At 33.8% G+C, this 27,216-nt stretch overlaps 1 protein-coding gene across 5 annotated transcripts; it reads right to left on the minus strand.

Moving 5' to 3' along the window:
* On the minus strand, positions 1-22,701 carry LOC143233484 (MFS-type transporter SLC18B1-like). 5 transcript variants are annotated; one of them, XM_076469753.1, is made up of 14 exons: positions 22,427-22,661; positions 19,837-19,996; positions 16,449-16,544; positions 14,250-14,323; positions 12,972-13,119; positions 11,981-12,049; positions 11,491-11,578; positions 10,213-10,352; positions 9,954-10,052; positions 7,254-7,345; positions 7,042-7,137; positions 6,727-6,801; positions 5,437-5,530; positions 1-1,344 (listed from the first exon to the last, which is right to left on the minus strand). In XM_076469753.1, the coding sequence occupies exons 2-14, from the start codon at positions 19,978-19,980 to the stop codon at positions 1,240-1,242; spliced, it is 1,320 nt and encodes a 439-aa protein (XP_076325868.1). In that variant the 5' UTR covers positions 19,981-19,996; positions 22,427-22,661; the 3' UTR covers positions 1-1,239. The 5 variants fall into 5 exon arrangements, with proteins under 5 accessions (XP_076325868.1, XP_076325869.1, XP_076325870.1 ...); XM_076469754.1 differs by lacking the exon at positions 16,449-16,544 and having other exon boundaries at positions 22,427-22,701; XM_076469755.1 differs by lacking the exon at positions 7,042-7,137 and having other exon boundaries at positions 22,427-22,605.
* Between the last annotated feature and the right edge of the window lie 4,515 nt (positions 22,702-27,216).

Raw genomic sequence — 27,216 nt, forward strand, 5'->3', positions numbered from 1 at the left:
TTTTCATGTTTTTTATTATTTTTAGAAAATATATAGCAACTTAAATTGTACAGAACACATCTGTTTTGTTACATTATAAAGTAACAGTGTGGGAGAAGTTTGAAAATAATCATTTCTACTTGGATCTGGACAACATTTACTTAGAAGTTCTGGTCATAATGGACTTTGACAACATTTAGTTAAATTTTGAATTCTACATTGATACATTGTTAGTATGAACAATCATAGATATTTTAATTAGCTTCTTTACTTTTGGTTGTACTTGTTCACTGTCAATAGTAGTTCTGTAAACAGTGACTTTACTAGATGGTCCTGGGTCAGATGGAGTTGATGTACAGGTTTAACCCAGATTCATATGCTTTCAGTTGTATGCGTTCACCTTTAGTAGCAGTTCTGTACACAAGGACTTTAACAGACACTTCTAGATTAAATGGAGTTGATGCACAGGTTTAAACCAGATTCACATACTTTTAATTGTAGTTACTCACCTTCAATAGCAGTTCTGCAAACATGTAAAGAAGGGCTTCATTAGACAGTCCTCAGTTAGATGGAGATTTTGTATAGGTTTTCACAATATTTATATATTTTTAGTTGTACTTCACTTTTAATAGTAGTTCTGTAAACAAGGAGTATACTAGACAGTCCTGGGTTAGATGGAATTGATGTACAGGTTTTACCTAGATTCACATGTTTTAGTTGTACTTGTTCACCTTCAATAGCAGTTTTGTAAACATGTAAGCAAGGACTTTACTAGACAGTCCTGAGTTAAGTGGAGTTGATATACAGGGGTTAACCAGATTCATATACTCTTAGTTGTACTTGTTCACCTTCAGTATTAGTTCTGTAAACAAGGACCTTAACAGACAGTCCTGAGTTAGATGGAGTTGATGCACAGATTTTAACCAGATACTTTTAGTTGAACTTGTTCACCTTCAATTGCAGTTTTGTAAACAAGGACTTTACTGGACTGTCCTGGGTTAGATGGAATTGATGTACAGGTTTTAACCAGATTCACATACTAATTGTACTTGTTCATCTTCAATAGCAGTTCTGTAAACACGTAAAATAGGGCTTTACTAAACAGCCCTCAGTTAGATGTAGTTGATGTACAGGTTTTAACCAGATTCACATATTTTTAGTTGTACTTGTTCACTTTCAGTAGCAGTTCTGTAAACATGTAAACAAGGACTTTACCAGACAATCCTGGGTGAGATGATGTTGGTGTATATAACACGATTCTTATGAATTGTGATATACAGTTGAGAGAACAGGAATTTTCTCTTCTTCTATGAATCTTGTCCTCTTCCATGTTAACCATGATGAGTAACCAACAGTAACCACAAACTACAGAAAAAACAAAAAAGAAACACCGAATATTCACTAAACTGATCCTATTGGAACACCAGCATGTAATAACACTGAAATATTTTTGTGGCAACATAATGAAAACATTGGAATTCAATGTGTTATTTGTTGAAGATAGGGAGACTTACACAGGATATTTATTAAACATGAGAACTGATTGTAGACAGATCAGGAGAAAGTGTAGGAGAAACATTTTTGTGTTTGTAGGGAGGGAGAGGCTGATAGATATGATCTTGCCAGATTATTACACAATGTGTTCTATCAGTTCAGATTTTGAAAGAAGGAAAATAATTTATAATGTTAAGAGCAGCATGAAAAATATTAAACATGTAGGTTTAGCATGTAATTTGATTATAGTACTTGCATACACTTAGTTCATTTTTATTTTAACTAAATAATACTGAATGAAGTTTAAATGAGAATTACAGTCATAATTCTACTGAAAATTACAAAGTTTTAAACCCACTTGGAGAACAAGTTCACCTACTGTCTTGAAGTTGCAGAACCTTTTACTTTTCAGAACCAAACTGGAGGTGAAAGCTTTTCTTCTGCTAACATTTTTCAAATTATAACAACCTGGCTGAGGTGGTTTGTCCAGGTTATGAACTCAAACAAATATGTGGGTGAATGCTAAAACAAATAGGACAAAAATCCTAACTTTCACACAGTTATTTATAATATCACATGTGGGTTTTGTAATTGCAAAGCCACAACAGATTGTCCGCTGTGTCCACCGAGGGGAATCAAACCCTTAATTTTAGTATTGCAAATCTGAAGGGTTACTGCTGTCCCTGGGAGACTTTAAAATGTAACATATTATTACAGTGTTCATTATTACTTCACAAAATGTTTTATATAACTTTTAAGAACTAATTATGTATACACTGCTGGCCAAAATCTTAAGGCCAATGAACATAAAGAAAAAAATATGCATTTTGTGTTGTTAGACTCAACCACTGATTTGAGTAGAGCTTCGAAAGATAAAAATAAGAAAAGGAAAAATAAAAATGAAAAACATTTTTAGCATTTAATAGGGAAAATGTGAACACTATGAAATTAGCCTAAATACAAGCTGGTTAAAAGTTTAAGATCATACTGAAATGAAGCATTAATCAGAAAACACGTAACAAAATTTAGTCATTTGTGTTCAAGCATTAGCATTTTCAACATCTCCCACTGACATCTGAGTTACATTGGGTAAAAACATGGCAAAGGCTAAAAAGTTGACAGAGTTTGAACGTGGCAGAATTGTTGAGCTGCAAAGACAAGGTCTCTCTCAATGTGCCATTTCTGGTGAGATTGGGTGAAGTAAAACTGCTGTTGCAAATTTCTTAAAAGACTCTGAGGGGCACGGAACAAGAATTTCAAGTGGTTGGTTAAACTTTGCTGAGAAGCACCAAACATGGGACAAGAAAAGTGGATGAAGGTTTTGTTCTCTGATGAGAAAAAATTTAACCTGGATGGTCCAGATGGCTTCCAATGTTAGTGGCATGATAAGGATATCACACTGGAGACAGTTTCTACACGGCACAGTGGAAAAGGTTCCATCATGATCTGGGGTGCTTTCTCCTTCCATGGAACAATGGAGCTTCAGGTTATACAGGAGTGACAAACAGCAACTGGCAGCATTGGCATGTTGGAGAGAGCATCCTTATTGACTGAAGGTCCTCACTTGTGTGGAAATGACTAGATCTTTCAGCAGGACAAAGCTGCAATCCACAATGCCCGCAGGACAAAGGACATTTTCATGGTGAATAACGTGATTCTTTTGGATCATCCAATGTGTTCATCCCAACTCACTACTGAGACCTTTTGTTGAGCATTTCCTTCTCTGTTTAGGACTTCTTTTTGATATGGTCTTAAACTTTTGACCAGCTAGTATTTAGGCTTATTTCATAGTGTTCACATTTTCCCTATTAAAAGCAAAAAGAAGTTTATTTTTATTTTCCCTTTTCTTATTTTCATCTTTCGAAGCTCTGCTCAAATAAGTGGTTGAGTCCAACAATGCAAGATGCATATTTTTTCTTTATGCTCATTGGCCTTAAGATTTTGGCCAGCAGTGTATAATAAAAACTTGGTATTCACTGTGTGATAGTCAGGTAACTTTGTAGAAAGAGGTAATGGTGAAAGTAGTGCTTTCTGTTACCTGCTTTCAGCATTCAGCTCTTAATGTCCCTCCAAGGTGTTTCATGTGATTAATTAGTAGACAGTCATTGGCTACAGAAATGTTTTACAGGCTAAAGTTGAAAGGTCACAGGTTAAAGTAGGAAGTAGGTATGACTCAAGAAACGGCTCTTGATACAAGCATTATGGTGGCTGTTGGAGTAGAAGTTTCAGTGGTTTTGTTTATTACTGTAGTACTGGCAGACAATTTTTTCATTGCATTCCACCATAAAGACTGCTAGAGCACTCTCAGATATACAAGACATTTGTGAGACCTCCTTCCCATACATTGTGTGCATGTTCTCATAGAAAAGTTAGTCTTTTTCCAGTGTGAGAATCTGGTGCCATCTGTGAATATTGTTAACTTGGGTCAGTATTTTTAAATACTAAAAAAAAAGATTGATAATGGGGAATGGAAGGGCTATGAAATCCCCATTCACATACCACTTATTCTTAATTATCATCCTACAATGTATGGTTGAGACTAGCTGGCCCAATTATCTAGAAATAGTTAGATATTGGCCAGACACAGATATTCGTGGTTTATACATATACAGATGAGAGTACCATTTTGACACATAAACAGTACATTCACAGTTTACCAATAACCAGTCTCCCTCTCCAGAAAGAATGTTGTTGTTTTTTTAAACACACTTGAAAGGATATTACTATTAGTGTATTCTTTGCAACAAGTAAGACAGAAAAACATCATATTTAAAAACACCTGAGATCTCGGCTCTTGGAATTGCATTCTGCTACTGGGAAGGAAACTGGTGATGAGAGTTGTTTGGGATGTTTTTTCAGGGATGGGTTATGCTCAGTCAATAAAGTTCATTGATCTGGTAATAACCACATTTTCAAGCCTATGTTTTGTCACTGAACTTGACTGGATAGAAGCCTCATCTTTCATTGGAACACTGTCTTGTCTGGTGAGGTAGTCATTGTGGAAGGAGAAAAAATGGTGTAGCACTGATCCATACCTTGGTATAACATGATAAGGTATTGTTCACCCACCCTTGAGCACCCCACATGACAGCAGAAATATTCCAGTACTTTTTCATGTGTTGCAGATGATTTAACAAAAATTCCTGAAAGGATAGGTGACAAAACCAAGTGTATCTACTGCCCAAGAATTGTGGTAGCAAAATCAGATATGTCAAATGCCCAAAAATTGTGGTGGCAGAATCATGTGCCTGTTGTCTAAGAATTATAGTGGCAAAATCAGGCGTGTCCACTGCCCAAGAATTGTAAGAAAATATGAGTTCCAGAAGATTGAAGGGTATGATAGCATCCATGAGGCTTACTGCTGTCACCACTGTTCTTGAATCGTACAATAGCCTAACATACAATACTACCTGAAGTAAGGTGTGGCCGTCCAGCTACTCTAATACAGACTAAAGTAACAGGTACCTCCTTTCTACATAGTAACTATAAAGTAGCTTGTGAGGTAATGCATCTGTTCTCATATTCCTTGAGATGGTCCTTCTTAACACAGTACAAACAAATCATTTTGTTGGCTCAAGCTGTGCAGAAATAGTTCTGAAATAGCTGGAATTATATTCATAACAAACAGCTGATCTGGAAATTTATACTGCACTGACCTCTCTCCCATTATCCAATTATGAAACTTTGTTTTAAATACATATAATTCACAGTGTTATTTAATTCATGTTGTAATTGTGTGTATTCTGTGGTCTTTACCAAGTATAATTATAGGTTTATTTGTTGATGTTATGGAGTTTTGCACACATTTCCTTCAGTAAGTTCTATGAATGATAAATACAGTTATATTTTAAAAGTTTAGTGAAGTTGATACCACACACTATGTTGGAAAGACTTTGTAAAGGCTTAAAATCAATGTTGTAAAATGTGTTCAATAGACACAACAGTTAAGCATTGTAAACTTACAATGGCCATTTCAAATCCTAACAGAACCATGGTTCCAGTTTTGTAGCCTACTTTTTCAAGTAAAACTCCACCTATTGATGGTCCAATGAATTCACTGTGGGAAGAAACAAAGATGTTAGTATAGACGACAGAAGGATATGAACTTGATTTATTCCAGCCATGAAACAATAATAGTATGATTTCTTTCCTAATTTTACTTTAAAAAATCTACACTTAAGACATGTTGGGCTTTCAAAATTTCCACTCACTTTTAAACCATATCTTTTCAAATTATTCTGTTGTATGTAGAAATAAGTTCTATGAATAATAAATAGAGCCCATAGATGAATCCAGATATTGAACTAAACACAAGATTAAAGAAGTCAAAAGATATATCTGTAATCAATGGAAAAATTAAGATGAACACGGGAAAAAGTTATCTGCAATTAACTTATTTTTAAAACTAAAATATTTGCTTCTACAAACCTGAGCCTGCTAAAACAGCTGTTACTACTTACCCAAGGCTGTTCACACAATTATTACTACTTACTAAATAATGTTCACGCAGTTCTCAATATTTACATGAGACTTAACACAGCTGTTACCACTGGCTTGAGACTGTTGACACAGCCGTAACTATCAATCCGAGACTCTTCGTACAGTTCTTACTACTTATCCAAGGCTGTTCATACAATTGCTACTACTTACCTGAGAGTGTTCACATAGTTGTCAATACTTACATGAGACTTAACACAGCTGTTACTTTCCACTCAAGACTGTTAACACAGCTATTACTACCTATCCTAGATTGTTAACACAGCTGTTACTACCTGTCCCAGATTGTTAACACAGCTATTACTATCTATCTGAGACTGTTAACACATCTGTTTCTACCTATCTTAGATTGTTAACACAGCCTTTACTATTTCTCCAAGACTGGTAACACATCTGTCACTACCTGCCTGAGAGTGTTAACACAGCTGTTCAACCTACACGTGACTGTTAACACAGTCGTTAGAGTCTGTATGACATTGTTAATGCAACTGCTACAACCAACCTCAGAGTGTTAACACAGCTGTTACTACCTACCCGAGATTATTAACGCAACTGTTAGTGTCTATCTGACATTGTTAACACAGTCGTTAGAGTTTTATAAGATGCTGTTAATGCAACTTTTACTACTTACCAGAGACTGTTACAGCTGTTACTACCTATCCAAGACTATAAACACAGCTGTTACTACCTATCCAAGACTATTAACATAGCTGTTTCTACCTACCAGAGAGTATTAACACAGTTGTTACGACCTACCCAAGACTGTTAACACAGTTGAAAGCACCTGCAACTGTTGCTATGGTTGGTATATCATCAGGAAAGCCTCGTGATCTGATTATGGAAGAAAATTTCAATCTATATTTTCGATAAATGTACGGTAAACTTTGAAACGTTTTTAGTAACATCAGGTACTGTTATAACTGGTGGTATAATTAATTTCAAAAGTTCCATGGTAATGAAATATCAAATCTGTCAGAAGCTGATTATTTTATTTCTGGAGTTTTTTTTTTGCAAAGAATAAAGGGTGTATTAAATAAAACCATTAAAGTTATATATCGTATAATGCCTTACATTGTATGTTTTAAGGAATGGTTGAATCCCACCACAAGCTTGGCTGCTGAGCCTAATCCCAACGGTACTTGAGATACAATCACCATCCACAGGCAGCTGGTATCGAATAACATAACGAAGAGTCACGGATTTGCTTATGAATGTATTCGTTACTTAACCAACAAATAAAATCACAGCCAAAACTTTAACATAAGATTATTATAATTACTTACGTTTCTGTAGAAATGAATGGAGCTGGTCCCAGTAGTAAACACGTTGTTCCATAGAGGGCACTGGCCAAGAACAAAGGTGCACGGGAATTAGGCTGTTGAAACATTGTTTTTATAAATATCAGCTTCTATTCCCGGTTTTAAAATGTTCACTACGTACATTTGTCACGTGTTTCATGTTATCTGATTACATTTCATGTTGTTTATAATCTAAAAACAAAGAAAATATTCAAAAACTCAGCGTTTTATTTCTGTCGGATTGCTCTGGAATATGTTTTTAAATCTACAAGCAGTATCAATGCAATTAATTCTAAGACTTTCTCGTTTCATACGAGTTTCTGTTTGACTGATTTAGTCAACTGCACTTCTTTCCATCTAGTGTTTAAATTATCGTTCATCAAAACCCCCTAATCCATAACAAGCATTTTTAGTTACATGTATTGTCAAGACTGCTGGTTTGGGTATTGAAACGTTAGTTAAAATAAAATACAGAACAACGTTTCGACCTTCTTAGGTTACCTTCAGGTTAGCCTAACTGACAAAAACTGTTACAGCTAATATAGATTATGTTGGTCATGTGTGATTTTAATAAATTTTATTTGTGTCATAAAACGTCAGAATTAGAGTGAGAATTATGCTCCAAGTCAATCCATATATTTTTGTTGTTTAATGCCAGCCAGTACCACAGATCTGAACGTATCTTTATGATCTAATTGTATGAATATTTTTTGTCGGAAGAAGCTGTTGGATACTGTTCCTAAACACGATAAATTTTGGATGGAATCACAATAACTAAGCGTCCCCAAAATCAAGATGTAATTCAGATACATTCCGTTCCACCGCGACTTTACATTGGATGTGGCTGTCACGTGACTTGTTGATTTTAATGTGTGTTATTTTGAAATATATATTCCAATTATGTACAAATTTAACAATGTTAGTGAAATAATAATAATAAGAGTCACGAGCCGAAAAACAATTGTATTTTAACAATGGTAACATTTTCTCAACAACAGTAGCTACACTTAAGACAATAACGAACAAATTTTTATATAATCTTAGACTAACACACCATTCTCTTAAAGGTGAATTTTCAACAAAATTAATAATTGCCGTAGAAACTACTTTGGTTAGGTATAATTCATGTGTGGTTGCCATATTTTTAAACACTTTAGTTTTTGAGTAAAATATGCGGGTCCTCGAACTCAAGTTACTCTCCGTCGTTCGGCTGTTTCCACAGTTTCACAACTATGTTGTAACAGTTGCCAAATACGCTTCGTTGCGCGCCGACCATTTCGTTCCTTTCAGTGCTGGTGTTTTATGTAAATCTATCGGTGCTTTTTTCGGATTACATACTTTGTGAGACTATTTTTTGTCTTGATATTGCTACTTTATGTTTGTTTTATAATAACATGGTTTACTGCGTTGCTTATGGTTGTAAAAACGGTTCGGCATCGGACAAAAGCTTCTTTTCGTTTCCGTACAAGGAGAAGGAACCGGCAAGGTGACGACAGTGGGTGTGGATGGTCAATGGGAAGAACTGGACTCCTTCACACCATGAAAAGCTTTGTTAAGATCACTTTGAATGCTCATGTTTTGTGTCGGATCCTACTATTTTGGATGACTTGGAATGACTAAGTAGGATCATAGTTTTGGATAAACAGTATCTTTAATTGTAGGTTAAACTCAAATATACTATTTTACGTTTAATTGCATCTTGAAAAATACACACTCGTGACCTGGCTCCTCATCATTCAAGTCAACAAATTCATAGTATGATGCTTCCAAGACATCGACATACAGGCAATTTCCATCAAAGCCTCGAGTCTGGGTAATGTACTCTTCATCTTTTAATCGGTTTGACACCTTGTCGAATTAGCGACAACAAACGCAATGCACTCTCTCCTGGTTGGCATCTGCTCGCATAAACAATGATTGTGGAAGAGCTGAGTATAAGTTACCATAGTCGGCAAAGTATAAACAAATAAAACCCAGTCTGTGGTACCAATAATTCATAAACATCAGACAGGTTTCGATATGCTAAAAATTGCACGTGAAATAATACAGACCATATTTGTTGTCATGACTTAGGCTTACCATTCTTCCACTAGAGGTATGACCGACTCGCAACCGGCCTGGTAGCTATAAGTATCGCTCACAGTTCCGCTACTCTCGCTCGTGGTACTGTCCTCATCACTGTAAGTTGTCAGATTAGTGTCAAAAGTAACTGTTCTAGGTTCGTTCAGAGTAGGTTTGAATTGATATGGCGCTACTCGACATTTTTCAGAACACAAAGTCAAAACAGACTCCGCCTCTGTTTCTCCGTATGCACTGGCCATTTTTATTTACATTCAACGCGTTAGCGTTGGCGGTTTGTTTAGCAACTATTACGTCACAGTACTTTTCCTCGCGACAAACGTAAAAACTAAAACGTTCGGACTGGAAAGGGCTCTTCCTGCACCAAGTTCTATGCTCCATTTATTAGCACATATTTTTTATAAAAATGTGAACCTGCAAAATTAATCAGTATGAGCAGTTCTTTTGACTGTAAAGTTTTCTTTTCTGTAAAATTCACCTTTAAACAACTCACCTGATTAACATATGATACAGTATTCGGGTAACAGGCTGAAGTAGAAGTATTCCTTGTGTTAAAAAAATATTACATCTTTTCACTGAAATAGAACCTATCGCATATGTACTCACCATTTTGTCGGAAACATGTCCCCAGAATAAAGTACCACAGACATACACTCCGCCAGAAATAATAAATATCAGCCCTATTGTGGAATGCTTCAAGTCGAACTGATTGAAGAAAAAGCCATATAAACACCGTTGTCGTAATAAAATAGTTCCAAATTTCTAATAATTTAAAACATTAATATTTAACATTATAAGTTAAAAGTAGGAGGAGCCAGAGAGAAACAAGTCAAATTAGATCAGGTAATTTTAGTTGGTTACATACCTGTCTAATGTGTGGCTCTAGTGTAGCTCCGTTAAACCCAATAAATAGAAGTCCTGTTAAGATATTAAGCATATCCACGAAAAACCCAAAGTCCAGAATTACTCTGAAAAAATTTCCACTTTCTTCTTCAAACGTTTGTTCTGAAATAAGTTTATCTGCCTTTAATTAATAAACAGTGGTTTCACTATAATTAACGTTATACTACTGGTATCCTTTTAATTTTAGATCCAATTACTATAAAAAGTTATTATTCACATTTAAACCCCAGTGACTTAGCTGTAGGTTTGAAAGTTTGTAACGCTAAAAACCGGATTTCGTTGCCCTTGGTTGACACAGTGCAGATGGCTCATTTTGTAACTTTAGTTTCTCAGTGTTAGTCGGATATAGTTTCAATTCCCTCTTCTCGTTTTTCACTATTTAGTATAAACAGATTTCACTTTGGAGTATGTCTTTAGGATTTATAACTACAAGATGGCAGGATGATCATTTTGTTTAGTATTTAAAACCACATAATGACAGGATCGGCCTTTTCTTTAGGATTTATAATCACGGGATAATAAGACAGAAGTTTCATATAGTATTTACAACCAGGAGATAATAAGATATAAGTTTCATATAGTATTTACAACCAGGAGATAATAACATAGGAGTTTCATATAGTATTTACAACCAGGAGAAAATAAGATAGGAGTTTCATACAGAATTTACAACCATGGGATAATAAGATAGGAGTTTCATATAGTACGTACAACCAAGATGATTTTAAAATTTTCTCAGTTAAAAAAAAAGAGTACGAAGTCTACTTCATGTTCTGATAACAAAATTGGTTTATTCGTTTAATAACAAGTTCTACAAATTTTACACACTAACCTAATGTTATCCGAGCAATAGGCCTAACTTTCAAATAACGCTAAACAGCTACTTGGTAATGTTTTCTCTTCTCTACGTCATATGCTCGTACTTTTTGTATTTCGATGAAATACTCAATATTCAACAGAATGACTAGCTGGTTAGAGTAAAAGACAAGCCAACAAATACTCCAAGTCAATATTGAATCAACCGATAGTAAAAAACAATTCGCATATCGATTATTTTCTCTAGCCCATTTAGTGTTCTATGCGATTGAACTACATTCATAGGCTTTCAAAGAAGGTTCTAGTCATTAGCCCACGACTATAACACTAGTTTAAAACTACGTCCAATGAAACAGCAGTACAAAACTTAAGACAACGGATGCAACAATACGTGTGTGAATAATAATAATACATTGTAACTTACCTGATTCTGGTAGATACAAGAAAAGTATTAAAGTAAGCGTCATCAAAATTCCTCCAAGAACAAAAAATGGAACCATATACCCTCCTATCTGAAATTATGTAAATTTTAGGACCAACTTATCAATGTTTTTAATGAAATGCACTCCAAGTTTTAAAAATCCATCTTGAATTAAAGTAAAAAGAAACTTGCCAACAGCAAAAAAATATGAAACGGGCAAAAATGGAGCTTGTTTTATATATATATATATATATTTATAAGATAAAAAATTAATGCTTGCTACAAAATTAAAATGAGATATCATGCAACGGATAAACATCATCTTAATGGACGTGCTGTTCTTTTCATCTTCCTAACAACACATATACACATATTGTTTTAATAACAAAAACATGAACAGATCTCAGATATTTTAAAATAGATTTATAAAGGTCTCTAAATGTATATTTAGGTTTATTAAAATTGCACAAAATGTATGAATAACAAATTTCACCTCATAAAGGAGGCCTCCAACTGCTGGCCCAATTGCTGTACCAAATCCATATGACAGTTCAATGGAAGCCTAGCAAATTAATTATTATTACATGAAAATAATTTCATTTGACATTTTAAAAATTAGGCTTAAAATAACAAAGCTGTTTAAAGCATAATTAAAAGTACATATGAAATAAAATATCAAAAATGTTGAGACTTAATTTCATTACGTAAAATTAGAACTACAAGCACAGTATATTTCAGTGATTTTTTTAAAGATGCCACTATGTAACGTGCTACATCAAACACAACCAACAGAAAAATGTTAACACAAGAAAATACCGAAAGAAATAAGATAATATTTTATCTTTTGTTGGTGGATTCATGTAAATTATATTGTGAAAATAATTCAACGTCTAGTCTACATAACAATAACAAATTATTTTTATTTAGTCCTTTGTTTCTTTACAGGCTTGTACATTTCGTGACTTGTTCTAGGTCTGCGTTTGTAGCCTCTCTGCTATCAGCGCAGATAGCCCTCGAGTAGCTTTGCACGAAATTCAAAACAAAGTAGCTTCGCTAACTGTGCTATAAAAACAACTTGTATAAAGGAGTTTAATATACGCTATAGGTAACACAGATCCAAAAAATGTAAACGTACTGATCAATTTACTCAACAGGCTAGCTCACCCGTGTTCATAGTTAATTGTGATTATAGATAATTTGCAAATATGTTCAAGTTGGAAAATATATCGTTTACCAGTCGATCTGATATTTGAATAGAAAAAGGTACATTTAATGTCATGATATTACGAAATATGTTGAGATGTATTGGCCAATGTATTCGATGTACTAAACTATTGTTCGCATACAGTGTATATACTAGTGAGCATTCAAAAACAATAAGTTAGATTTTACAATGCTTTTCATATATTGTCAAACTCTACGACACTGTATATTCAGCTTTTACAATTATCCATAATAAACATATTATATCATTTTTTACATACAAATGCAGTTGCTCGACGTTTATCAAACTCTGCTCCAACAATGGTATACCCAACAGTGAAAATAGCAGCGGCTCCAACAGCTTTCACAGATCTTAGAATGAAGGCGAGAGCAATAAATGGGGTTCCAGGAGGGGAACGGTTTAAAGTGCTGGTGTAGTAAACAAAATATAAATAATCAAATCCTTGATTAATACACGATATTTCAACAATAAAACTCTCGAGCAATAAACAACATTTCAATGATAAAGTCTTCGAATTGTAAACAATATTTCAATAATAAAGTCTTGGAGTTGTAAGCAATATTTTAATGGTAAAATATTCAAATACCGTAGAATATTTTAATAATGAAGTTCTGGAGCAGTAAAAAATAGTTCGACAACATTTTCTGAGAGATATTCTTTAATAATTAGTAAATAACTATAAATATACATTTGGAGAAAAATAAATCCTGATTTATTATTGATCAAAGTTTCCAGTTAACGCTCAGGTAACACCTGGATTTATACAGATAAACCAGAGCAAATCAAATAACGTTGAACATGAGACCAAGACCTAAATTCAAATTGAATTATGAAGAATTAGCTGGAGTACGCGTCTCTTAGACGGAAGTTGAGTAAACTGACGATTAATTAAAGGTTATATTAGGATATAAAGTTGCTTCATTACATGCAATTCTAAAAAAAACGAAAAATCGCCCATAAAAAGCGCAAAACACACACAATTTAAAACTTATGTGTATAGTCCTTTACGACCCATTGAACATCCATATCAAATTTGGTGAAAATTCATTTTCAGGGGGCATTGATAAGAATATAAAACGCTCATAAAAAATCGCAAAACGCAAAACACTGAACTGAAAAGCAGTATGTATCTCCACATGGACCTAATTAACCTCGATACCAGTTTGGGTGAAGATCAACTAAACCATTCGAAGTAGTTGCATGTTTATACAACAGAGAGCACAATTATATTTATATATATATAAAATCATTACGTTGCATTCTTAGAATTTTTTGTGTTTTAGACCCATCTTAATAAATCGCACCACCATCTAGCGAACATTTGAATTACAACATCAATAATATTCGAATGGAGAAAAATAAAGTTCTCCGTGACCGAAAACAAAGGCAAAACAGAAAAATCGTGACCTCTATTGCAAATCTACACTAAGACAGGATAAAATATTTGGCGAAGTTGGCGACTTCACATCACGTAATAAAAAAAAAACTTTTTGCAGTACCACATAAGCTAGAATTCCATTATAGTGTGATTTCTTACCCAAATAACAAAGAACAGCATCCTGCGATGAACGTTCCAGAAACTACAATAAACTTCGGTGTCACGTAAAGGACCTGAAATTGGTAGTAATCACGTAAAATAATCACGTTGATAAATCAAAAAAGCGAACATCATATAAAACATGACCTTTCAGGAGGTCTTATTTTTGTGAACAAGATTCGAGAAATCTACCACGAGATTTGCTCGAACACTACAAATTCATTATTTATTATACAAATGTAGTAGACTGGTTTACTATCGATTATTGGACTTAATCAAAACTTTGAAATTTAACAAAATTATTTGAACCTTAAATTGAACTTCATACCAGAATCTGAAACTGTTTTATCTCTAAGAAACGACAAACAATCACAGTATGAATTCAGTATCATCCAGCAAATTATCTAAACATCTCATGTGGGGTACACACATCACTAGTTATGTCTATACACCTCATGTTCGGTGCACACACCACTCGTCGTGTATAAATATCTCATATGGGGTAGATATATATCACTAGTCATGTTTAAACATCCCATGTTAGTTACATACATCACTTGTCGTGTCTATACACCTCATGTTAAGTGCACACATGACTCGTCGTGTACAAATATATCATGTTTGGTACACGCATCACCAGTCGTATCTTAACATTTTCTGCTGGTTACACACATCACTAGTCGTGTCTAAACGTCTTATGGTGGGTACACACATCACTCTTGGTATCTAAATACCTTATATTAGGTACATACCTTCGCTTATCGTCTCTCTAACTCCGTAGTTTTATAATGACGACAGTTTTATTTCTACTGTTTTGTAGTATTTTTCCTAGCTAAAAACTTCCTATTTTTTCCAACGTACACGTAACACGTGCTTCCTCTTTGATATAAAGCTATTTCATCTTCATCTGTCAATGAAGTTTTAAACATGTGTTTTAACTGAAGTTAATATTTCTGTCTTTACACCCTTTAGAAGCTACTTTAATACAACTTCATGAAACAGTAAAAGTCTAAGAATTTTAGACGTATTCTCCATTCAAATAGTACGATATTACATCTCCATGTGCTATTAAATACAACGCTATGATACCTAAATAGAAATATTTAAATAGCAAGTCATTACAGCTCAACAGCACTCTTCAAATACCACGCTGTTATACCTAAGTACCATGCTTTCATATCTCAACAATACCATTTCAATATCACGCGATTATTGTAAACCAGCGCTATTCAAACACCACGCTATTATATCTCAACTGCACTATTCTAATATCACGCTATTATGTCTCAACTGCACCATTAAAATATTATATGCCCGGCATGCCAGGTAGATGAGGGCGCTCGACTCCTAATCTAAGGGTCGCGGATTCGAATCCCCGTTACACCAAACCCGCTTTCCCTATCAAGCATGTGAGCGTTATAATGTGAGGGTTAATCTTAATGGTAAGAGAGTACCCCCAGAGTTGGCGGTGGGTGGTAATGACTAATTTCCTTGTCTCTAACCGTACACTCCTAAATTAAGGACGACTAGCGCAGATGGTCCTCGAGTAACTTTGCGCAAAGTTGAAAAAAACATTATACCTCAATGCACTCTTTCAATACCATACTATTTATTATACTTCTACAACACTATTCAAACGTCACGTTATTGTGTTTGAATGATGTATCGGATTAACGGTTATACTGTACCACACCTATTTCAATATCTGAGTTTGTAATATTCATATATCACCCTGTTATAACCCAACAATACTATTCATACAAGATGCTATCATATATAAACAACATACAAAATTTCACATTTAGCATTACATTCTACTAAAAAGAAGTAAAAGAAAATCGCGATTATAACTCGTCTCTTGTTCATAGTAAATTTTATAAGAACCAAGTGTGGCAAGTTATGTTAACTGGACCATACGGTCGATATCAGTTCCTATGAAGTGAAAGGAAGTGAGTTAGTAGTAGTTATTCAGGAAACTCAGTGTATTACTCCTACACAAAGATTCTCGTAATCACCAAACCAGGAATGACCACGCAGTGATTGCGTCTTGACGTCCGATACGAACTAATATTTGTTAAAAACATGTACATCTTAAGCTTGTAGAAAGTGAACGTTGTCGTATTTTTAAGTTAGTCAACACTGATGCTTATATGTAACTTATAACAACGATCTAGTGTACAAAATAACATTTTAACTTACCAACTTTGAAAACACTGGAGATACTAGAAGCATGACCAAATTAAAAACTCCAAAAATAAAGCCGTACTGAATCGGTGTTGCCCCTTTCTTCTCTGCCTGAATAAATATTTCAGTGTGAATTTACAAGCTAATTAATTGTGTGAGTTCTGAAGCACTACGTTCTTAGGAATGAAAATACACTCTCAAGTCACACTTCGGTTGGCCTCATATGGAATAATACATGCTCACATTGTTAATCCTATGTCAGAATAATGTATGCTTATCATGTTAGACCTCATTTAAAATAGTGCATAGTCACTTTGTTAGGACTCGATTAGAACTGTACATACTCTCCTTGTTAGGCCTCACTTGGACTAGTACACTCTCATCTTTTTATGCCTCACTTAAAATAGTTTGTAAAGGTAAGAGTTCCCGATTTAAAACAAACGAAAATTATATTTACTTAAATTTTAAAAATTAGACGGTGGGAATGGTACGATTATGCTATATAGATGTGCTAAGATATCTTATCTTATCTTTTCTCTTGCAACTTGAAAATAAAAAGGCATAATAGACGATATTATTGAAGTTTTCAAGATTATCGATGGTAACTAGAAAATAAGGCATCTGTACTGTATGCTAGAGAGAACTGCACGAGAGGATAAAGTTTAAGAATCAATTATTATGAAAAATAATAATAGAGTGGTAGTTTTGGCTTTTCCAAGGTTTAATATGCAAGGAGATTCTTGAAGGAAATAAATGAACCCTTGTTAATTTATAGTTAAAAAGATTACTTTGAATCACATTTACCCAACTCTCAATATATAGTATTTGATTTTTTTTGTTGAAAAATTAATATAACTGGGTTAAATAGATTACTTAATTCCAATCTATCTTAGCAAGCATTAACCGTTTTGTCAGGACATTCATAATTCACACTAAAGTATATTATTACATTTATGTTATTTATTGTGATTGGAGCTTTCAGACGCACACCACATTATCTCGCTACATTAGCTCACAAAACGTATTTTCTCGCACATCTTGGTACTAAAAGAACCTCCAAAGTTTAGCGTATTTTTCTAATAAGATACTTTCTAATAAATACTGATTTTATATAAAGTTAAATATAATATGGACTTAATGACAATATTTGTTATAAAGATCCATCTTGAAGTTTAGTTAAAAGCTGTATTTTATTTTTATCAAAACAATTCCACTCTGACACTGATGTAACGTGTTTTCTCGTTGTCTTGGTTCTTTCGTATTAGTTTATAAAAACAATTTCAATTTCAGTCCATGTAATGATAAAGCATTAAATATATTTTTTGCAAACTACGTTCATTTGCATCTCTAATTTAACAAACAAAGTTTCAACAGCAATTCCTACATTAATACACATCTAATTCACAAAGAAACTTACCTGTAGAATATCATTACTAGTGGATCAATAGCAAACATATTGGCTAATTCATTAGGTAACTGAATATATGCGATAACTCTCACTGCCTAAGCCACTTATATACACAAAACTAAATAAATCATTAACTGACTAAATCTGGTCTTCATATTGTACTCTTATTTTCTCACTAATACATCACATTTCTACTTTCTACAGAGGCTTTAAGTTTAATAAAATTTCTATATATTGTTTCATCCAATAAAGATATGTCTAAGTTAAAATGTAAAAATACTAAAAATTCAAACAAAGAAGCTAGTGTAATGAAATCTAAAATAAAAAAGAGGTCAACATTTCAAAGGAATAACGAAAATTGTATTTAGTTGACAGCTAAAACTTAAAGGTTATTCAAGTTTAGGTAGTTTTACACAACTATCGTAAGGATGCGGGGGGGGGGCTAGATGAGAAGAAGGTAATTTTATAGAGAAAAGATTTTACTCATTGTAATCTTTAAGGGTTGTATCAGTGTTATGAGCAAATAATGAATATATCTATCCAAAACTGTGCATTACTACAGTTAACCAGACATCTTTATCAAGCAAAGAATTATTTAATTTACAACACGAAATATCTATTGATTCTCTAAAATTCAATTCACTTTGAGTGTTGGGTTAATTTCCAATTTATTTTTTCGTGCCATCATATCAATTTCTGTTTCGACAGTAACTTCAGCAAGTGGAAAAATTAAAGTGTTTTTATTACGTATAGAATCTGTATGTTCATAAAGATAATATTTCAAGTTATCTTTAGTTTAACCAATATATTTTTGATGTATTCACATCTAATTCGATATGCACCTTTTTATCCAAAGTGTATTTTTTTTATTCTCAGTTCTGAGAAGTATTGTTTTGATATGTTTATTTGGTTTGAAAATAAAAGTATGTTTCCTGAACATAAGGATAGTACCATATTACCGTATATACATCGTATATTAATTTTATTTTCATAAACACTGTTTAATCTAGAGCATTGTTTAGTAAACATTGGGTGATATTTTCTGTGTTAGATGTTCAGTGATGTTAACACTATAATTATTAGCAATGCTTTTTATATAATTCAATTCGTTTTTCAAATTAGTAGGAATAGAACAAGTTTCAAATTATCCATCTATTTAAGTATGAAAAGCTAAGAGTTTAAGAAAAAGGGTGATATGGTTTTTTACATTAAGGTCAAGAGATTGAGTATAGATTAGAAAAAAACAGATGTGAGAATAATTATACTATTATTTCTTTTAAAAAGTATGTTAAGCAAAATATGTAATTACCTCGTTCAATCTTACATGTAAAGAGTAGATATTAAGATAATCAGCAAATATTTTCCACTCCCTATTAACATAAGTTACGATTTAACTAAAAGTTTTAGTTACGTCAGCAGAAAGCATTCAGTAATGCGAAACTTCATCAGTATCACGCGTAACGAAAAAAGGAAGAGCACAACTTATCTTCTGAAAAACTAAATTAACGCTATTAAAGATCAAGAGAAAAGAAGTGACATCTCCAAAATGGAAGGCATGGTCTGTAGAAGTCATCTTTGATATGTTAGACATTTTAAATATGATGAATGTTTCAGCCGTCTGTTGTGTGAAAACTGCTGCTGATACAGAATTGAAAAAGGAAATGTACAATACTATAAATAACTGGATATTAACTTTAAATTTTGATGTAAGTCTAAGAAAAACAAATCTTCTGAAGTACTACAAGTTCCTATTAAGGATTTTTTTGAATTATTTTAATTTTGGCTGTTGGTGAAATAAAAGTTTTATTGTGAATTTTAAACAATGGATTATTTTTACCCGTAAATTAAAAATACTACTTACAATATTACACACTAGTCAACAAATTTAATCTCAATTTCAAAAATTGGTTTCTTACAAAACATTAACAACGATATGTAAAATGGAAAGACGATTAACTGGTATTTCTTTCATGAAAAACAAGTTTAAAGACATACCAGTTCTGGAAAGAATGGCGCCAGAAGTGCAAAGCAACTGGCTAGGAAAGCTACAGAAAAGTTTATTGTAGTCAGGGTTAGCATCTGACGTCGAGTCATCCATCGGTACTTGCTTCTTAGGGTAGTACTGTTTTCAAGTTCCATCCTTCCAGATACTCGTCTTAAACACAAACAATAATGTGTTCAAATATAAGACATGAAATAGATATTAAAGTTTTATTCTAACAAAGCAGAAAATATGAAATAAAACAGTGTAAAACTGGAGTATGTTCTATTAAGGAGTATTGATAACGGAATGTTCCTTATCTTTCTCTCATAAGAATGGTTTTAATAACCATGAAATCTGTCGTTCCACGTATCTGTGATGCTAGAGAGGATAGATGTAAATGAATAAAATAATATGTGAGAACGGATTTTTAAGGATAACAATAGCAGTGTTAAACATCTGGTAGTACAACGAGTAATTATATTGTCCTAAATTTAATTCGTAACGTTTGTAATTTGCTTGTTTGTTATAGGCAGACGTGGTTCGCAGTGGTAACACTAAAATCTAAAGGCTTAATAAGAATACCTGAAAACTTATAAGAAATTTTGATGTCATATTCTCTAATAAATAGGAAGTTCGCAAAGCATCATAACATATAGTTAGGAAGATAAGACATTGAATTGCTTCTAACAAGTGAAGTGAATTAGTTACTGTGTTTTAGTTTTAGCTGTGAAGTTGTACAAGTAAGTTTATTTTCTATGTTTGTATAAGGCAGTTACCATCACTTGTAAATTTGACCTAAAAGGTTTGTTTGTTTGTTTGTTTGTTGAATTTCGCACAAAGCTACTCGAGGGATATCTGTGCTAGCCGTCCCTTATTTAGCAGTGTAAGACTAGATTGAAGGCAGCTAGTCATCACCACCCACCGCCAACTCTTGGGCTACTCTTTTACCAAAGAATAGTGGGATTGGCCGTCACATTATAACGCCCTCACGGCTGAAAGGGCGAGCATGTTTGGTGTGACGGGGATTCGAACTCGCGACCCTCAGTTTACGAGTCGAACGCCTTAACCCACCTGGCCATGTCGGGTCGAGAAGTTATTGTATCAGTAAGAAGTGAGACACTTATGCCAGTATTTGTCAAAAATAAATTTACATCCAGTAACTAAACTATAACAGAACCAATCACTCCAATGTGTTCTGATGAATTGGTAGAACTCTCCAGGATATGAATAATTAACACATCTTCATTAATCTCATGAACATAAACCATAAGATTTGAGTGAAATCTGGATGGAACCTCAAAGGACTTTCACATCAAGAAGTAGCCACACTTGCTGAACGCTACAGGAGTTCTGATGTCAAATTCACAAATAAGGGCACCTCATTCTCTCACTTACAAGAGCTGCCTGATTAGGACTACTGAGGTCTTACAAGTAATCAACTTTGATGGTTCCATATCTTGCTCATAGAATAACAAAACAGTTCCTGCAGTGAGACTCATGATTTAGAATGAACAACTGAATATTCAACAAGCTTGATACCGGAGATTCAGCCCAGTATATCATTTAGCCAAAAGATTTCACCTTGCAAAACAAGTTGAGGTTTTCAGATACATAGAACTAATAAAAGAAAAATGAGTATTACAATCGCATATTAGCTAGTATCACCTATTTTACTTATTAAGACAAAGATTGTACCCATGTGGTTCTGTATGGAATTTAATGAAGCTATAAACACGAAACCTTACCCATTTTGAAAGTTTGACTTTATCTGTACCAAAATGTTTTTCCACGTTAGATCTTAAACGTGGATATTGACAAGCGCAACTCAACAAACGAAGTAAAGAAAAGACTGTCTGTGCTGTATGATATGGATTGTGGCATTATCATTTACATTACATAATGCTCTTGCTACGTTTCAGTGATTATTGTTTTGTCTAAAGATCCACTGAACCTACAAGAAGTTAGTGTAGACATTACTGTATCGCCCTTTTGTAAAGTTTGTCTATGACATAGTTCATCCTCTACACACATTAATTGAAAAGCCAAATACATTTAGTGGGATTGCTAATCGTGAACGAGTATTCATCAAACCGAATAACGAACTGACCCCTACTACAGTACAAGCATTCAAGTCTGTGGAAGATCCATCGATTTTGCAGTCGGGCCAGTTTTGTTACAAGCACAACCACAGACCTAAATTTTAGTAATATGCATTTAGTCTCTTTCACACTTTTGCAGTTGTTGTTCATATAGTTGATGATGGGAATAGGCTTGAACTATTACTTGGAATTTAGTCGAGTTCACAACTTTACAGTTGTTGTTCATATAGTTGATGATACGAATTGGCCTAAATCATTACTAGGTATTTATTAAGATTGAGATAATTCTGTGCGTGAGTAGGGAAATAGGGTCAAAGCTCAAATTATATTGAGCATTCTTTGCTTGAGTTGGGGAATAGGGTCAAAGTTCAAGCTGCGCTGTGTTACACTTTTCTGTATATGAATGAAATACACAAAACCTAATAAAGTGTAACAAAACAGGTTCTGCACAAACGTCACTCGACCTGGAAGGACGACTGTATGAAAAACTAGTTTTACTTACCAATGGTTTCAAGAATCTAATCACGCTATGTAATACTGGTTTTCATGGAGTGTACAGTGGAGCAGCTCTTGGTACAGGAACAATGTTCGAATCACGAGTTTTAAAACCACATTAATATGTTTGTTCTTAGCTCCCTCTAATAACCACCCTCTACTGCACAGTACTGACGTATCACAAATTCTAAAAATAACAAACGTTTAAGCCTATATGTGACGATTTTAATAAGCAGAGCAATAAAAAAAACTAACACATAAAGTAGGTGTTTTAGCATGAGCTCAGAGCGACATCATGTGGCAATAAAGGCGTTAATTTCACATTTCTCTGGCGCTCAATCTACATTAACTTATACCTGCCTAAAGTGACATTTTTTAAAAATTTTCTGAAAGGAAAACATTATTTTATATGCAGTGTACAATACAAATAATGCATACCAGACATGTATAAATCTATTAGAACATAAAATACAAATAATGTACACTAGGCATGTGTAAATTTGTTAAAGTATATATATACATATAATACAAATAATAGTATACCAAGAATGTGTAAGTCTGTTACAATTATCGCAATTTTCCATAGCATTGTCGGGTAGGTTCTTTTAGATCTTTTTGTAGTATGGAATTAATTTATTTCTTAAATAACAATTACTATAAACTACTCTCACTGGGCCTAATTTCAGAAACAACGTTTCAATAGAAATTCCAAAAATAATATATTCTTGATATACAAATAAACTAGTTTACTAAGAGTATTACAGACAAATAAACACCATAACCCTCTCATTCTCTAATTAATTAATTAACAATGAAATGAATAACTAATTAATTGGCTTAACCTATAGAGTTTGGCATTTTTCTCCTTATTCGTATTTTATCTTTTACATGAAAATTCGACATAGCAATAATGATAATGTATATGTAAAAACGACTGGTTTATAATAATAATAATAATAAAAACACAGTATCGTGTGTTGCAATTGGTGACAAAAAGAGGACTCACTAAAGTTTTAAAACATTTTTTGATATCAGAATTTTGATAGTTTCTTCCTTTTACTGCAGGTTTTTCACTGAGATTCGATATATTCTTGGATCATTATTACATCGTGCTAAGCTTCCTCCAGCAAACAAACATCTAAAATTAAAAAAATATCTAAAAAAAAATTGAGAATAATTTGAAATTTCGTAAATCAACATTTTATGTTGTTATAGTAAGTGAATTTAGAAACAGTGTTCTCTCGCTAGAGTGTAATTTTAAATCATCTGGTGAAAATAATTCAACGTTCACTTCACGTAACATGATTAATTAGCTTTATTTTCTCTTTATAGTTTCTTTGTAACTTTACAACCAAGCGATCTGCATTACACCAACGTAAAAGTCAATTTACTTGTATAAAATTAATCCAATACGCACGATAAGCAACAGGTAAAAAAACGTAAACCCTGATCGTTTCACCCTAACGGCTAAAAACAACTTTCTATCTTCTTCATGCTTCAGCCCGTCATGGCCAGATGGATAAGGCACTCGACTCGTAATCTGAGGGTCGCGCGTTCAAATCCCCGTCACACCAAACATGCTCGCCTTTCACCTGTAAAGGCGTTATAATATGACGGTCAATCCACTATTCGCTGGTAAAAGAGCAGCCCAAGAGTTGGCGGTGGATGGTGATGACTAGCCGCCTTCCCTCTAGTCTTACACTGCTAAATTATGGATGGCTAGCGAAGACAGCCCTCGTGTAGCTTTGTGCGAAATTCGAACCAAATCTTGGTGCTTCACTGTTTCACCACGAGCTTACATAAATTACCCGAATTTTTATTATTGTTTATGGTATTTTGCCAAGTTTCTTGTACATTATATTTCTGAATATCTAAATCGATCTTAACGTGATACGCCCTCTAGCTAAAATATAAATTATAAAATAAATATGATAGCTTATAACACTATTTAAAATGTTGCACTTGAGACGTTTACCAGAGAGCATATTGAACTAAAATGTAGTCTCAAAATACCAGAAAGTCCATGACAACATCAAGAATTTAGGAACTTTATCTTATATTTAGAAACACTCCACTCGTCCCTCATGGCATAAGAAGTAATAGTAATCAACTGATATTATAGGTAAAGTTCAACTAACAAAACTCTACCCGTCTAACAGTTATTGTTTATAGCAGATGACATGCAATAAGATGTAACTGTTATTGTACATACCAGATGATGTGTAGATAACTCCAACAGCTGATTCATACCAAGAAAAATGATATTTTAAAGCCATGAAGAAAAGCTCCCACAAATATTATATCTTCATGAGATTTGATATTTGTATTTAACTGTGAAAAACTTTATTTGTCTTGGTGTAACAACTGAATATCAATTTTTGTTTGTTTGTCTCTATTAAATACAACATAAATTTCTTCCCTATAGGTTTCTTGAAACCGAACTGTTCCTCCTATAAAGAGTCTCAATGCGTGTGTAACGTTTACCGATGCTTATTCAATGGTAAATCCACAGACAACGATTTATAAGCAAAATGAACTGGTTTTATATTTTATCGACGTATTATATATTTTGACAAAACATATTATTCGTTACTCCAAAATAAAACCATTTAATTTTATTAATAAATCGTTACTTGTGAATTTACCCAAGTTATTTTAAAATGGTGCAAGTACACTCTAAATAAAAGTTGTTCATTACGACTACCAGGGCATAGTCACGTTTATTTTCTGCTTTAGAGATAGCGTGGTCGCTGTCAAATTGATTATCTAAAATGTATCAATAAGCAAGATGACTATCATTTTGTAGTCGTGGATATGAAATTAACTATTAAATAGTAAAGATGATCTATTACTAGTCAGTTTGACTGACTCTTAGTCAATTTAAGCAATTAGTCAGTTTGACTACTTCCCAGTCAGAACGACCATGTCCCAGTTTGTTTGACCACTTCCCAGTCATCTTGACTACTTCGTAGCAGCACTGCTATGCTAGTCTTAAGGACTACTTTGTGGTCAGGAAGACCAACACCATAGTCACCATTAACTCATGAACTGACACTCTTGATGTTTCTTATATCATTAAGGTGCAGTTCAAGCAGATGACTCTATACATGTATTTTATTCCATAAATGCAACAATTGAAACGTGACCAGGGTTAAACTTTGCAAGAATTTATTTATTTACTTTTATTGGGGGGTGGGGAATAAATTTCTTTCACACAAAATAAATCCTACCTAAATAAATCTTATTTATCGACCACTGCTATTTCTTCACTGTTTTATTTGACAATTGTGTTTTTATATCGTTGTGTGCGTGTGTTGGAACATTCGAATATGAAATCCAATAATCAATACATTTATTATTACAATCCACAACGATCTTAGTTATGACCGAAGTCAGCTTTCCCCACGTGGTTAACACTCGCGCTGACACTACACCTCCGGGAAATGCATCCGATTCGTCTAGTGGTCCGCAGCGCAAATCGAGTACAAATGGAAAGCAGCTACATTAGGCGCGAGGGAAACTATATCTTTTCCAGAGGGGAGTATCAGGTCGAGTTTATCTGAAGGCGGGAATTCCTTGTGCAAGGAGGGCTGTAGGTGTTATTTGTGGTGAGAGTTTGATCATTCCTGAAGGTGGTCGATTTAGGAGCTCACATACAACAATACATACACAGGAGGGAAGTAAAGACGGCACGGTCCACTTCTTAGTAGCAGCCGAAGGTTGGAATGGCACTATAAACCCATAGGGGACGAGGGGGGGTGGAGAAATCACACACAGCAATATTTTATCGCATATTGGAGAATTACATGTGATGTTTAGAGAATTTATAATGACCAAAACTTGTACTGACATTGCACAATTGCCATGCAACCGCACAAATGATGGAAAGAAGAAAATATTAAGGTAAATATTAATCGTTTATGTCTTATTTTCCTATACTATATTTTAATAAAACAATAAAGGGGTACGAATGTTTAACTTTCTAGATTAGCTGAAGTGAATCCATCCGTATTTTGTTGTACAACTCGTTATGTGTAAAAAAAGGATGGTTGCCCGTTACATTGTATAAGTCCGTACTACTGTAGTTTAGTAGTAGTAGAGTAGGAAAATTTATATTTAGGTAATGCTTTGAAGCAAGTATGAAATCAAAAACATTCCCCAGTCTTGACATGACAAATGCACATATTTAGTATCTTGAATGCATATTCTGTGGTAGAATCAAAAGCCCGCAATGATCCATGTTGCTGCTCTGTTAAATTTAAAAGGGACCTCGTCTGTTATGATTCTATAGACCTTTGATAATGAAAGATGACATACGATAATACGTAAATAATAAATCCTTATTTTTAATAAATCAGCAGAGCTGCAAATGCTAAAGCGTACACACTTTATGCCACGTGTGTATTATGGTGGGATCCACTAACACAGCCAACAATGTATTTACAATTGGGGTGGCAAGACAAATCATATAAAAACAGCAAAAAAGTGAAACATATATTGTGTTTAATGTGTGTTTCTTTAATTTAATATTGCAAACTATCTAAAAATATATTTTAGGTACAAAATGTATATAAATTTTTAAACTCTATAGTTTGAAATCGAATGGTGCGAGATAGGAGCTAGCGCCAGGCCGTACACTATGAATAGGAGGTCTGTGATCCTGCAAAATATTCCCCCAACCCCTCTCCCTTCTTTGTTCCCAGGGAACTTTCTCAGACTTTGGGTCCCTCCCATAATCCATACCGGTGAGAGAAATGTAGGATCCGGGGGATGTTGCATCGAGTCATGAGCAACAGA

Source organism: Tachypleus tridentatus, chromosome 12 (assembly GCF_004210375.1).
Source record: "Tachypleus tridentatus isolate NWPU-2018 chromosome 12, ASM421037v1, whole genome shotgun sequence".
NCBI lineage: Eukaryota > Metazoa > Arthropoda > Merostomata > Xiphosura > Limulidae > Tachypleus > Tachypleus tridentatus.

Coding starts and splice junctions, on each gene's coding strand:
- LOC143233484 (XM_076469753.1), bottom strand. CDS start 19,980: ATGGAACTTGAAAACAGTACTACCCTAAGAAGCAAGTACCGATGGATG. Junction 12,050..12,971: donor AACGTCGAGCAACTGCATTT/GTATGTAAAAAA, acceptor TTAATTTGCTAG/GCTTCCATTGAACTGTCATA. Junction 10,353..11,490: donor CTTGTATCTACCAGAATCAG/GTAAGTTACAAT, acceptor AACTTATTTCAG/AACAAACGTTTGAAGAAGAA.